Here is a 13,090-nt window from a genome sequence, read left to right as displayed (position 1 = left end):
GGCCTGGTGTTTCTTTCGTCTCTGCTCGCCTTTTTGCCATTGTGCTCTTCTTGGTGCCCGTTGCTGGCTCAATTGTTCTCCTTGAACCAGTCCCCTCCTCACAAACCATCACAGCAATCACGACGACCCGCGCAACATGGCCTCTGCTACTTCTGCGTTGCCAATGAACCCCGTCCTGCGGCGCACAGCAACATCGGCGGCCACCGTCTCGGACTACGAGTCGTCTGCCGGCGCTACCCCCGCCGACTCTCCTCGACCCTCGGCCTCGTCCACCTCGCTCTCGTCGCTCTCCTCCCTCGACGTGAGCGACGACAAGGACGAGTACGTCAACCTTGTCGACACGTATGGAAACACCTTTACCCCCCCAGATTTCACCATCAAGGACATTCGAGATGCCATTCCCAAGCACTGCTTCGAGCGCTCTGCCATCAAGGGATATGCCTACATTCTCCGCGACCTGGCTTGCCTCGCCACGACCTTTTACGTCTTCCACAACTACGTGACGCCCGACAGCATCCCCTCGGCTGCTCTCCGATTCGTCCTGTGGGGTCTTTACACCGTTCTCCAGGGTCTGTTCGGAACCGGTATTTGGGTCATTGCTCACGAGTGCGGCCACGGCGCCTTTTCGCCGTCCACCTTGGTCAATGACTTGACGGGCTGGGTCCTCCACTCGGCCCTCCTCGTCCCCTACTTTAGCTGGAAGTTCTCCCACAGCGCACACCACAAGGCCACCGGCCATATGGAGCGCGACATGGTTTTCGTCCCGCGTACCCGGGAGCAGCATGCCGGTCGCATCGGCCGAGCGGTCCACGAGCTCGGCGAGCTCTGCGAGGAGACTCCGGCCTACACGTTGCTGCACCTCGTCGGCCAGCAGCTCATCGGATGGCCCAAGTACCTGCTGACCAACGTCACCGGCCACAACTTCCACGAGCGCCAGCGCGAGGGTCGCGGCAAGGGCAAGAAGAACGGCGGCGGCGGCGGCGTCAACCACTTTGATCCGCGAAGCCCCATCTTTGACAACAAGCACGCCAAGTACATTGTCTTGTCGGACATTGGCCTGGCCTATGCGTTTGCTGCTCTTGCCTACCTCGGCAACCGATTCGGATGGGCCAACATGGCCGTCTGGTATTTTCTCCCGTATCTTTGGGTCAACCACTGGCTCGGTAAGCTTTGCTTCTTCTTTTTTTTTTTATCATTTTTATTTCTATTTTTCGTTCCCGGTGTGAGGCTGGCAAAATCTGTGCTGACAGAAGGCAACGTTTTATGCAGTCGCCATCACCTTCCTCCAGCACACCGACCCCACCCTTCCCCATTACACCGCCGAGGAGTGGAACTATGTCCGTGGCGCCGCTGCGACGATTGATCGTGAGATGGGCTTCATTGGCCGACACCTGCTCCACGGCATCATCGAGACCCACGTCCTGCACCACTACGTCAGCTCCATTCCCTTCTACAACGCCGACGAGGCTACCGAGGCCATCAAGCCAATAATGGGCAAGCACTACCGATCCGACACCAAGGACGGACCCAAGGGTTTCATCCGCGCCCTGTGGAAGAGCGCCCGCTGGTGCCAGTGGGTTGAACCAAGCGCGGATGCCCAGGGTGCCGGCAAGGGCATCTTGTTCTTCCGCAACCAAAACGGGCTTGGCACCAAGCCCATGACGATGAAGAGCCAATGAAAGTTTTTTCGCGTGCGCCGGGGATAGAGTTATGAATGATACATCAAGAGCATTGTAGGGTCTGGCGTTGACGATTCCATTATTTTTATTCTCTTTCTTTTTCTTTTTCTGACGGCGTGATGTTGCATCTGAGCCGCTGTCTCGTCTTTTTGGTTTTTTTTTCTTTTTCCCTATTAGACTTTGAAACATGCTGAGTATAATTGGCTCTCGGTGGTGTTTGCTGCTCGTGTCCGGTTTGTTTTTTCGGGGTTCCGGTTTAAACAGACTCGGCGCCAAGCTCAACAGACCAGACGGACTCATGTGCCAAAAGGAGGGTTTTCTTCTTGGCCTTGTAAGTGGCGGAGACTTATCTCACATGACTAGAAGTTACTATAAACATGTGCTGCAATAAATACATCAGGTGCGGCAAATGTGCTCGTCGAGCCTCTAACCCTGGCCACTGAAATCCTACCCGGTAAAATCCAATGTAACTGTAATCAAGCTGATGGTCACGAAGATTGGCAACTAAAAGCCTAAAAAGAGGAGAAGAAGAAAAGAAAAATAAATAAAAGTTTTATACCCAAAAAAAAAAAAAAAGAGAGAGAGAGAAACAAAGAAAAAAGACCAAGAGCTTTACAGCAAGAAGCTAACGGTTTTGGCAACGCTAGGAACACCGTTCGAGTTGAGCACAAACAGCATGTAGTGGCCCGGGAGGAGGATTCCCGAGTCGTTAGGAGCGTCCGCAGTGTACTTGTTGGCGCCCGCCCGCTTCAGGGTGAGAGGGATGCGTCTCTGATCCGTGTTGACGGTGTGCGTGTTGGTGCTGTAGCGGATGAGGGACGCGGCCGTGACGGCAGAGTCGGTGGCAATGGTGATTCGGCGGCCGTTCTGGGCGACGGACCGGATGACGGGGCGGGTGGCGGGCTCGCCGGTGCTGGTAAGCAGGTACTGGGGCGTGTAGATCTGGGCGTCGAAATGGTTGGTGTGGCAGTCGCCGCAGAGGCCTCCGCCGGCGTTGAAGACGCGGCCGTCGGGCAGCAGGAGGGAGATGCTGTGGTAGACGCGGATGATGGAGTTGGGCTGCTGCTGGTAAAAGTGGTCCGTCACCGGGTCGTACAGCTCCGGAGTCAGCTGGGCATCATTGTCCGAAAACGGGCTGGCGTAGCTCTGGCCGCCGGTGATGAAGACGGTTCCGTCGGGCAGGACGACCGAGGTGTGGAAGGCGCGGGCGCTGTACATGCCTTGGCTGGCAAACTGCACCTGGGCCTGGGAGCCGGGCTCTCCGATGGTCACGAGGTGGGCGTGGGCGCTCGCGGCGCTGTCCTGGTACGAGGGCGAGCCGCCAAAGACGAGGAGCTTGCCGCGCGTGGCGTCGAACATGACGGCGTTTCCGGTCATGGAGTCCGGGTCGGCGCCCCTGTCCGACCCGCGCTGCCCGGCCGGGGTGATGCTCCCGCTGCCGGTGGTGTTGTACCAGTGCATGGCGGTGCTGGGTCCGGCATGGAAGACGCTGCCCTGCTTCCAGCCAAAGAGCATGGCGTGGTTGTCGGCGCGGTAGATGCCCTGGGCGTCGTTGGTGAGGATGGGCTTGACGAGCGCGCCGTCCAGCCGCGTCCACGTCTGGGCCCTGAAGTCGTACAGCTCCCCGTTCTTCTCCGTCCATCCGCCGGACCAGCAGCCGCCAATGACGAAGACGTTGCCGTTGGACAGGGCGGCCGTGGCCTGGTACCCGCGCGGCGTGTTCATGTCGGGGCCGGGGATCCACGTCTGGGCCCGGTAGTCGTACAAGCTCGTCTTTTTGGCAGAGTTACCCCCGGTCACCACCATCTTGCCCGATCCGTCCACGGAGATGCCCGGGCAAAACATGTCGTGGTCCGTGTTGTCGACGACCTTGGGCGTGACAATGTTGGTGGCCGGGTCCCAGATGGAGGTGAAGACGCGGTCTCCCGTCGACCCCATGAGGTTGTCATACGAGTACGACGCCCAGATGAGCACCTGGCCGGTAAAGGGGTCGACCGTTCCGGCGACCGGGACCGTGGGGAAGTCAATGGTCGGCCCCCATTTGCCCTTGCCGCTGTACGGCGTGGGCCCCGTCTTGGACTCGTACACGTCGAGTTCGGACAGGCTGGTCCACCGGTTGCCGTTGGCCTCGCTGGTGGCCTTGAGCCGCACGTACCGCGCCGCCCTCGTCTCAAAGTTTGCGAACCGGGCCTCGGTATCACCGGAGTACCAGGTCCCCGCCGCCACGGTTTCCCAGTTGGCATTGTCCGTGCTGACCGACACCTCGTGCTGCGCGATGAAGCCGTTCCTGTTACCGTCCTGTCGTGGCAGCGCCGATAGGCCATTGATGTTCTTGACGACTCCCATGTCGATGACGATCTGGTGCGGGACGTTGGCGTTGTTGAACGCGGTATGCCACATGGTTTGGTTGTTGCCATCAATGGCCTTTTGGCATTCGTAGCCGGGCTCGTAGCTGTCGCACGTCACCTTCCATGCCGCGCGAATGATTTGCTGGCCGATGGGAGCCGCAGCCCAGAGCTTGGAGAAGGTGGATTTCTCCTTGTAGTGCTCCTTGATGGGGGCGGCGCGAGGTCTGGTATCGGCGCACCGGGCTACCGTCAAGCCGGTCAGAAGGAGAAAACCCGACGTCTTCATCTTGCGTTTGATACGGAGACGGCCGTTTGATACAGAGCGATTCTCCTCCTTTTCCCCCGTGAACCGTTTGAAAGGATGAAACAAACAGGAAGTAAACAGGAGTCAACTTGATGAAGAGGACCTTGAGGCCAAAAAAGGAGGTGGGGGGGAAACCCCTTCCCTGACACCTTCTTTTTTTTTTATTGGTAAATCTGCAAAGTGGCTTAAACAAATGAGAAGCGATAAGACGGTCTTGAGTGAGTGCAATGAAATAGAGGGAGCAGAAGGGGTGCAAGCACAAACAAAATGGGCAGGAAACGTCTCAGGTTCTCATCTAATGGGAAAATGGGCTGACGGGGACGGGGAGGCGATACCACACCCTCGACAAAGGCAGAGGGAGCACCCTATTTCAATGATTCCATTTCAAACCCCCTGTCTTTTGCTTCTCGTTTTTTTCCCGGTTTCCGCCAGTCCACAGCTGTCTAGCCGATTTCGATTATGGACGTAATCCAAGCCTGTCAGCTCCATCCGTTCCGAAGGCTCGGTCCAGGGTTTCGCAGAATCATAGCCACATTATCTGGAAGCAAGTGTGTACATCACTTGTCACTTGCTCCCGGAGAGCCCACGGTGGGGTTTTCAGACGATGGCTCGCGAATTGGAACAGGGGGGAAGAACTCTAGAAGACTTTCGAGGAAAACCCGCAAGAGTTTCAATCCCTGCTGTGAGTGCTGTAAGAGCTAGACAACAGATATCGTTAGCACAAAATAATGAATCCATTCATCCCACCCTGATCCGTACTCATCCAAATATACGTACCGGTGATTAATCCGAGTCGAAGCAGAGAACAACAGACTGCGGGCGATGTATCCCAGCCTGTAGGCAGTTAGGGGGGGTAAGATCCACCAGCCAGGCAGGGTCTGAATCAAAATACCGAGTTTCAATACTCTGCATGTACTCCGAGTCGTCGCCGCGGGGTCACATTCCACCACCCAACTGGGAAGTCAATGATGAAAGGCGAAGTTTTTTTTAGTTTTTTTTTTTAGCCATGTCTGCGCCCACTGAGATGGTACCAACGCCAGGGGTTCCCAAGAGGACAAACCTTGGCACAACAGGGAGGCGTGCGTGTTTTTGTGGGGTTGCCACCGCAGACTATTGCTATGTTGTGGGTGCGATGGCCTTGTACCAGACTGCAGGTGTTGTTGGCGAGGTGCAGGCAGTGAGTGACAGCTGACGGAGAGGAAGCGCGGCCTCCGGTCAATGCTTACCCGCACTCCAAGACCTGCTTCTTTGTTTCGTTCGTCCATGTACGGAGTTTGGAGCATCAATAGCTGCAAAAGCCTTTGGTTCCCGTCAGGACCTGAACCCTGCAGGCACGGCAAACCCTTGTCCACGACCAGCATCCCGCCTGATCAGTGCGATTCAATGCGCGAGGCACCGTCATGGGCCCATGATCTGATACCGACAGGCCTGTTGCCAACTCATCTGGAGGAATGCATGGTTCGAATGATGTCACCAAGGCTTTCTCGACAAAGGCTTTCTCGTTGCTTCTCCAATGGGCCGTGTCCCGGGTCATCGGGGTTTCAACCGCAACAAGCGAGTTGGTGGTGTGGGCTTTGTTCCCTTTTCCGTGCCATTGCGCCGCCGCCTTTGAAATCCTGTATTTGTCGTCCAAGCTGCAGCGTCGTCGCGATTTGGAATATTTAGAGTTTTTTGCCCTCCTTGGTTTTCCCAATTTTTTCCCTTTGACAACGCGAGGAAGGGGGTGTCGAGGCTGGCCATGCATCTGTGCCCGAGGCTACTCCGTAAGAGTTAGCCTGGCAAATGTGATGACGCTGACACAGTTGGCGCAAACAATATATTACTCAGTTCCGCAACCAAAGCGTGAGATTGTCATGGGCTGGATTTGGAGGGACGTAGCAAGACAGCCCTGCCCACACACAACTAGTGTGTTGGCAACAAGTCCACTCACCTCCACTAATTTCCAAAAAGAAAGCCAAGCTGCAGATTCGCATGGACCACTTTGCTGTAATCTCGTCGTCACATCGGTTGCGGGCTCGCGAGTACCGGTGATTATCCTTGCGATGAAACGTGCCGGTTCGTATTCCTTCGAACCCCTTGCGACGAAAATGAGGTTCCATGGGTTCCCGCCGGACCCAGCTTGGCCTGGCCGCACGACAATATGCGGCACAAGTCCAGAGCACTCGGTTAAATTGTGATTAGCCAGCCCAGGCAGTCAGCCCGCCTGCCTGCTTGCTGTCATCGAGGTCCGGTCAGGCAGGGAAAAGGCGTGCGGGAGGAGGCGGGGAGAGAGGGAGGGAAAAAAAAAAAAAAAAAAAAAGACACGTCTCGGGGGTTAGCGGAAGAAGAGAGGCCGAACAACTGGCGTGATAGCTGGTCTCCTCATGTGACTTCTGATGTCTGTCTTTGTACTACAGTACTACGGAAAGCTTCCTTGCAGGTGCGTTTTCCTTAGTGCCTTCCGTCCTCGGCCCTTGTGTTGTATTGCCGTCTTTGACCGACTCCTTACGCTCCCGCTTGAACTTACTTACCAGACTCTACTGTACTGAGTCTACTCCAGCATCTCTAGCATCGACCCCCGTTCGCCCAACGCTTTCTACCGAAATCCAGCTGAGGAAAATTTCTGCACTGGCATGTACCGCGGCCCTGCTTCCCTGTCGCTGTTTCCGGCTCTTCCAAGATGCTGCCTAAATGGCTATTTGCGGGTTGGTAACCTTGAAGCTGGAAAGCAACGAGGTCCGCCGAGACTCCCCAACGATGACTTCAACAAGCACGGCTAGCTTGAGCTTCGCCTCGCTCCCCAGGTCCCTCGAGTCTCTTGTCCCTCGTATTAGTCTTGCTTGGTGCGGCTTCTCGTTTGGCAGCCAAAGTCAGGACTTTGTCACATGGAACTTTGCAGTTTACACTTTAGCTGCAAACCGGGCTGCAAACCGGGCTGCAAACCCGGCAGCCCCGGCAGCCCCGGCCGACCCGGCAGACGGATAAATGTGGCATCTCATTTAGACTATCACCTAGAATGGAAATTCATAACAATGTCGCGTCTCGTCCTCCCGCAGGAAGCCACAGCAAGCCACAGCGACAGCGAGCCACAGCTCCCAACACACTCAGCCTAAGTCGCCCCGTTAAAGGCAAGAAGATTTACCGTGTTAACGGTCAGACCTCGAATCTTCTTCGAAGTAGCCAAACCCTGGATGTACTTGCACGCCCACGGTCCAGGACGCTGGCCTGTCAGCGCAGACAGGTAGGCCGCCAAGCCAGTGATGTGGGGAGTAGCCATCGACGTTCCGGTCAAGAAACCCTACATAATCACCCCTTAGTAAGACGACGACGGCAACGGCAAAGGCCCAAACAGAGGCTACTCACCGATCGGCCGCCAGGAAGAGTGGACTGCACATCTACAGCTGGGCCATGAATATCAACAAAAGGTCCCCAGTTCGATCTGTCGTAGCGACTGTCGTCCCTGGCCGTGCCGCCAACTGTGCAAACTGATGGCTCGGAAGCAGGCGACACACCACCCGCGTCGATGTTGTCGTTGCCAGCGGCAGCAGCAATAAAGTATCCTTTTCTGACAAGGCTTGCGGCCGCAGTGTTGACGGTCTGAGAACGCGGACCGCCGAGGGACATGTTGACCACCACGCCCTTGGGACAGCCTCGTCCCGGCGAGTCCTTGGCTACGTATTCCAGACCGGCGAGGATGCTCGACCATTGCCCCTGGCCGTTTGCGGCGAGAACCTTGACGCCCAGAATCTTGATGGCCTTGGCGACGCCGTATGTTCTGCTGCCAATCGTTCCAGCAACGTGGGTGCCGTGTCCGTTGTCGTCCTTGTTGGAGCCCGCGACAAACGACACCAGCTGGGAAGCCCGGCCCTGAAACTCCTGCTTGCACGTTAGATCTTGCGTCGCTAAAAGGTGCGGGGACATGTGCAGACGTACAGGGTGGCCGGCATCGACGCCGCTGTCTAGGACATACGCGCAGGTTCCCGCTGCGGCACTCCCGTCATATATATACTCTGACGAACCCGGGTCTCGATGGGAGATGCGCGCCAGTCCCCATGGAGCATTTGCCTGGTGCAGTTTTGCCGAGGCGCTAACGACTTGGTCATGTTCAATGTATTCGACCTTTTGTGTTTTGTGTGTGCGTGTGGTCAGCAAACGGATGTAACGAAAAGGGCTTTCATTTCATGAGCCAGTCACGAGGAAGGTCACTGTCGTTGACGGTCGTCTCTTACGTCGGCATGGTTTTGCAACTCCTTCAATCCGGCTTCATCAACGCTCGTGGCAAACCCCTTGATCACGTCTTCATACACATGGTGTACTGGCCCGGTAGCCGACTTGACGGCATCGTCGAAAGCAGACGCACCAACTTCATCTTTCAGTTTGACAATGTACCTGCCAGGAACGATAGCGCTAGCATCTTTGGCCGCAATGAGGGGTGCAGGCTCGGCCCGCTTGGTTGGCACAGCGGCCACAAGGGAGACGAGCGAGAGAAGGTAGGACAACTGCATCGTAAGTTGTTTCTTGTGACACCAATCTGCTTCACCGTTTGTTTGTGGCGGGGGTTTTACTCGCAAGCAGCGAAGCAGTTCTTATATCTGTCTTTTGGCTTTATGAGGCTTTCCCCTTATCCGCCGTGGCTTCCAAAGCTTAGTAGTTGCGCTGCGCAGGAAAAAGTCGCACCGGATTTGTCGCCGTAATGCTGTATATTTTTTTTTTGTCGTGGTTATTCTTCTGGCCCGACTGAGACTTGCATCTCGCCTCCCACACATGATACCATGCTGACAAGTAAAGGGAATGGTCGACGCTAGACCTCTCGGGCGGATATCCAGCCAGCCATCTTCACATCATGCCATCTGTCTCTGGCCGTGACATTTGGAGCATTTTTTTTTCTCTTCCTCTTGAGAAAAAGGAGCATCTCCTCTTTGGAAGCCCGCATGTCTCCGTCTCGGCGTACGCCCGCGGGTACTGGCTGTCTCGGAGGGAAGTCGTCCGCTAGAGGAAAAGTTGTTGACAGAATTGCAGATTTGCTGTGAGACTGTTTCTGCACCAAGCTGAGTCTTCCAAACACATCTCGCCTTGGGCTCACCAGATCAGCAGGATACACAGCATGAGGTTGTTTCTCTTTATTGTGACGCTCACACGGCAGTGACCAGCAGCGGGGAGGGGGGAGGGGGGGGGGTATGACGCTACGAATGATCCCTCAACCAGTCCCTTTTCCCATCTGTTGGTTGCAATCGGATCGTCATACCTGGCTTGCCCAAACCCAAGCCAGCCCCCATAAGCTACAAAGCGCCACGGCTAGCCTACCGATGACATGTCGCTGTAGACGCCGGCAATGACCCTGCCGTATCGGCACCTGGAAAGGCCCTGGCTATCAAGTCAAGGAATGCTCGCGTCAGGATACAGTGGAATCGGGATTTTCCCTCCTAAGGCTGAACCTGCTCCACCTTGTCACTGTGTCCATACTCCAGGTCATTTTGGCCACGGCCCTTTCCGGATGTGACGAGGGTACAGGTCAACCGACCTGTGTCCCCCCCTTGTCATCCGACCCCCCCATAATAACTTAACTGACCTGACCATTGCTGTGGGCTATACTCTTAATATAATTGGTTTATTAGGGAATAGTGGGTCAGGTCACTTTGTATAGAAAACTATATGGAGAAGTACTTTCTCTGATATTTTACTAGGTTCTTAGGTAGGGGTACCTAGTAAAAGAAATTAAAGAAGTCACTTTCTTTAGAAATATATAGGGAGAAGTACTTTCTCCACTGTTTTATTAGGTTCTTACGTAAGGGGTACCTAGTAAGAATATTAAAGAAGTCACTTTCTATAGAAATATATATATAAAGGAACCTCTCTTTCTATCCCTAGTACCTAGATACTAGGTACCTAGGTACTTAGTAGAAATATAAGAAGTCACTTTATATAGAAAAATATATATAAAGGTACTTTTTCTACGTATAGTACCTAAGGACCTAGGTACCTACCTACCTACCTAATAAAAGAAAGGAAGTCACTTTCGATACAAAAGTCTATATAAAGGTACTTTATCTACTTTTAATATTAGGTTCTTAGGTAGGGATACCTAGTAAAAATATAAGGGAAGTCACTCACTATAGAAAAATATATATAAAGATACTTTATAGTCTAGTGGCTACTATAGATTAAAGGATCTACTACTATTTATTAGCGTATCTCTATATTAGGAAAGAGCATTGGTCAGGTCTGTTAAGTTATTATGGGGGGGTCGAATGACTAGGGGGGGGCATAGGTCGGTTGATATGTAGTCTCGGATGTGATAGGCAGCATATGCGGTGACGGGTTCAAATCTGAGCACAGATACGGGCGTACCAGCCGTCACGTTTATCAGCTCCCATCTCCCCTCTCACCCTCGGAAAAAAATAGTCCTGTAATCGGTTCATCTCGAGCGCCATGGAGCCTCCCCTCTGGTCTCGAAAAAAGCGTCTAGATTGTGGCCCCCGCCGGACGATGCAACCACCTGTGTGTCCAGCTCGTCTTTGTGTGGTGGAAATGGAGGCTACTTTTCTGTTTCTCGTTGCATCGTTGAAGAAGTTGACGCGGGTTTGGTTTCCGCATTCAGCCGCACCATCAGCGTCATTTGACTGTTTTCAAGTGGCACATGGGCACAGTGGCTTGAGCAAGACTTTTCAGCAATGCTTTCCCATCATACGGCATCTGTTTGCATGCAACCATGGTATCATAAAAGTCAACATCTTGTCTAACCCGCTTTGACTAGCTACAGACCCCGTCCTCCCGTCGAGAATTTTCCCGCAGTTTTTTCTTCTTCTATTGTCTTCTTTCTTTTTCTTCTTTGTCTTTTTTTTTTTTTTTCAAAGCCTTTCACAAGTGACCACAAGCTCGGCTTACGGCTTGCAGCGGCCCATATAGCGAGGATACAAGCAGCAATCACGCACAGTGTGTTGCTTGCACAGCCAGGCCAGCAGACGCTCAAGGCCAATACCGTATCCGCCGTGGGGAGAGCTACCGTACCTGTCACGCGGTTGTCAGAAAAACATGGCACCGTTCGATAAAAAAAAAAAAGGGGGGGGGGGGGGGGAGGGGTTGGGAAGAAGGCATGCGGTTCAAGGTTTCGGATGCTTACTTGCGCTGGTCAAGGTACCAGTAATATGGCTCGGGATCCAAACCCTCCCGCTTGCACGCAGCAAGCAGCTCGTCGTAGTCGTCTATTCTCATGGAGCCACCGACAATCTCGCCAACCCCAGGCATCAGACAGTCGACGCTTTCGGTAACTCTGCCATCCTCGGGGTCCTTCTTCATGTAGAAAGCCTTGATGTGGGCAGGGAAGTGGGTGAGGAAGATGGGCTTGTTGATTATGTCCGTCATCCTCCGCTCGGCGGCCTCGGCAATGTCGTCGCCGAAGCGGTGGGGGTGGCCTTCCTCGTTGGGTATCTCGTGGTCAATGAGCCACTGGATGGCGTCGGAGTACTTCATGCGCATGAACGGCCGCTCGGGAACCTGGAAGTCGGGGTTGAGCGCCTTGATGTAGCCGGCAATCACGGGGTCGGCCAGGACAAGCTCGAGGACGCGGCAAAGGAGGAACTCGAGATGGGACAAGAGGTCGTTAAAGTCGATAAAGTCGAGCTCGGCCTCTATGTGGGTAAACTCGGACAGGTGCCGGCGCGTCAGGGACTTTTCGGCGCGGAACGACTTTTCGATGCAGTAGACGCTGCCCATGGACGGCAGGCAGGTCTCGAGGTATAGCTGAGACGACTGGGTGAGGAAGGCGTCGGCCCCGTAGTAGTCAAACTTGAAGAGGGTGGCGCCGCCCTCGACCTGGGTCTGCACCAGGGCCGGGGGGCTGACCTTGCGGATCCTGGCCTCGTGGTAGGCCCGGTTAAAGGCAAATTCCAGGGCGTCGCGGACGAGGAGCACAGACGACGCCGTCTCGCCCCGGAGGGTAAGATGGCGCAGGTCGAGCAGGGTGGCGTGCTCGGCCGAGGCCTGGACACGGTTGGTGATGGCGTCGTCTCCGCCGGCGGCCCGCCAGTGCTTGGGGATCCTGTAAAAGTCGGCGTGCAGCTCGCGGTCGAGGGGAGCCCGGGCGCCGGCAGGCACCTCGCGCATCTCGCCGAAAATCTCCATGGAGGTCTCGCGCGTCAGGGTGAGGGCCTCGTACGTCTTGGCCAGCTTGCCCGAGATGACGACCTGCATGAAACCGTAGCCGTCCCTGAGGGTGACGAACAGGACGTCCTTTTGCTTCCGCTCGCGGTGCACGCGGCCCAGGACGCGGACCCTGGTGCCCCTGGTGCCGCTGCCCTCGGCATCGTCCGTCCTGCGCAGCCGGATGTGGCTGCCGGCCTCGTCGAGCTTGATGGTGACGGGCGCCGGGAGGCTGGCATCCTCTTGCAGGACAACCTTCTTGGCCTCGTCGAGGACCTTGCCGCGTTCCTCTTCCTCGCCCTTGCGGCGGACGGCGAGCTCCTGCTCGCGAGCAGCCTTCTTCCTCTGTTGCTCAAAGTAGTTGACGGCCTTTTTCATGGCCGACTTGGCTGCGGGCTTCCACTGCTGGGCAGCTTCGTCGGGGCTCGCGGACTTGCGCGTCAGGTACTGGGCCTGGGCGGGGTGTTGAAGGTAGGCGAACTGGAGGGTTTTGAAGGGGGAGGCCTCGGAGCCCGGCTGCGCAGCCTCGTCCCGGCCGGCGTCCTCATCAATGTAGATGGTGGCCATGATGTGGTTCTGAACTTTGACCTGGGGGAGGAGGAGTGAAGTTCGAGTCAGAAAGGAAGGAGGAGGGGTTCCGA

General features: G+C 55.4%; 5 protein-coding genes across 5 annotated transcripts; 1 reads left to right on the top strand and 4 right to left on the bottom strand.

Moving 5' to 3' along the window:
* Positions 1 to 136: 136 nt before the first annotated feature.
* Positions 137 to 1,679, top strand: UV8b_05224 (uncharacterized protein; the record flags this gene model as incomplete). The annotated part of the gene is made up of 2 exons (XM_043142722.1): positions 137 to 1,163; positions 1,270 to 1,679. 2 exons carry the CDS (start codon positions 137 to 139, stop codon positions 1,677 to 1,679), a joined length of 1,437 nt encoding a protein of 478 aa, XP_042998656.1.
* Positions 1,680 to 2,291: 612 nt separating this feature from the next.
* On the bottom strand, positions 2,292 to 4,313 carry UV8b_05223 (uncharacterized protein; the record flags this gene model as incomplete). The annotated part of the gene is made up of 1 exon (XM_043142721.1): positions 2,292 to 4,313. One exon carries the CDS (start codon positions 4,311 to 4,313, stop codon positions 2,292 to 2,294), a length of 2,022 nt encoding a protein of 673 aa, XP_042998655.1.
* A 1,679-nt stretch (positions 4,314 to 5,992) lies between these two features.
* On the bottom strand, positions 5,993 to 6,430 carry UV8b_05222 (uncharacterized protein; the record flags this gene model as incomplete). The annotated part of the gene is made up of 2 exons (XM_043142720.1): positions 5,993 to 6,087; positions 6,262 to 6,430. 2 exons carry the CDS (start codon positions 6,428 to 6,430, stop codon positions 5,993 to 5,995), a joined length of 264 nt encoding a protein of 87 aa, XP_042998654.1.
* A 989-nt stretch (positions 6,431 to 7,419) lies between these two features.
* UV8b_05221 (uncharacterized protein) lies at positions 7,420 to 8,815 on the bottom strand (the record flags this gene model as incomplete). Its single annotated transcript, XM_043142719.1, has 4 exons — positions 7,420 to 7,608; positions 7,674 to 8,186; positions 8,244 to 8,429; positions 8,540 to 8,815. The coding sequence occupies 4 exons, from the start codon at positions 8,813 to 8,815 to the stop codon at positions 7,420 to 7,422; spliced, it is 1,164 nt and encodes a 387-aa protein (XP_042998653.1).
* Positions 8,816 to 11,191: 2,376 nt separating this feature from the next.
* Positions 11,192 to 13,016, bottom strand: UV8b_05220 (uncharacterized protein; the record flags this gene model as incomplete). Its single annotated transcript, XM_043142718.1, has 2 exons — positions 11,192 to 11,318; positions 11,431 to 13,016. 2 exons carry the CDS (start codon positions 13,014 to 13,016, stop codon positions 11,192 to 11,194), a joined length of 1,713 nt encoding a protein of 570 aa, XP_042998652.1.
* Positions 13,017 to 13,090: the final 74 nt, after the last annotated feature.

This window comes from Ustilaginoidea virens, chromosome 4 (assembly GCF_000687475.1).
Source record: "Ustilaginoidea virens chromosome 4, complete sequence".
Taxonomy (NCBI): Eukaryota; Fungi; Ascomycota; class Sordariomycetes; order Hypocreales; family Clavicipitaceae; genus Ustilaginoidea; species Ustilaginoidea virens.
This window is presented reverse-complemented; position numbering and strand designations above follow the sequence as displayed.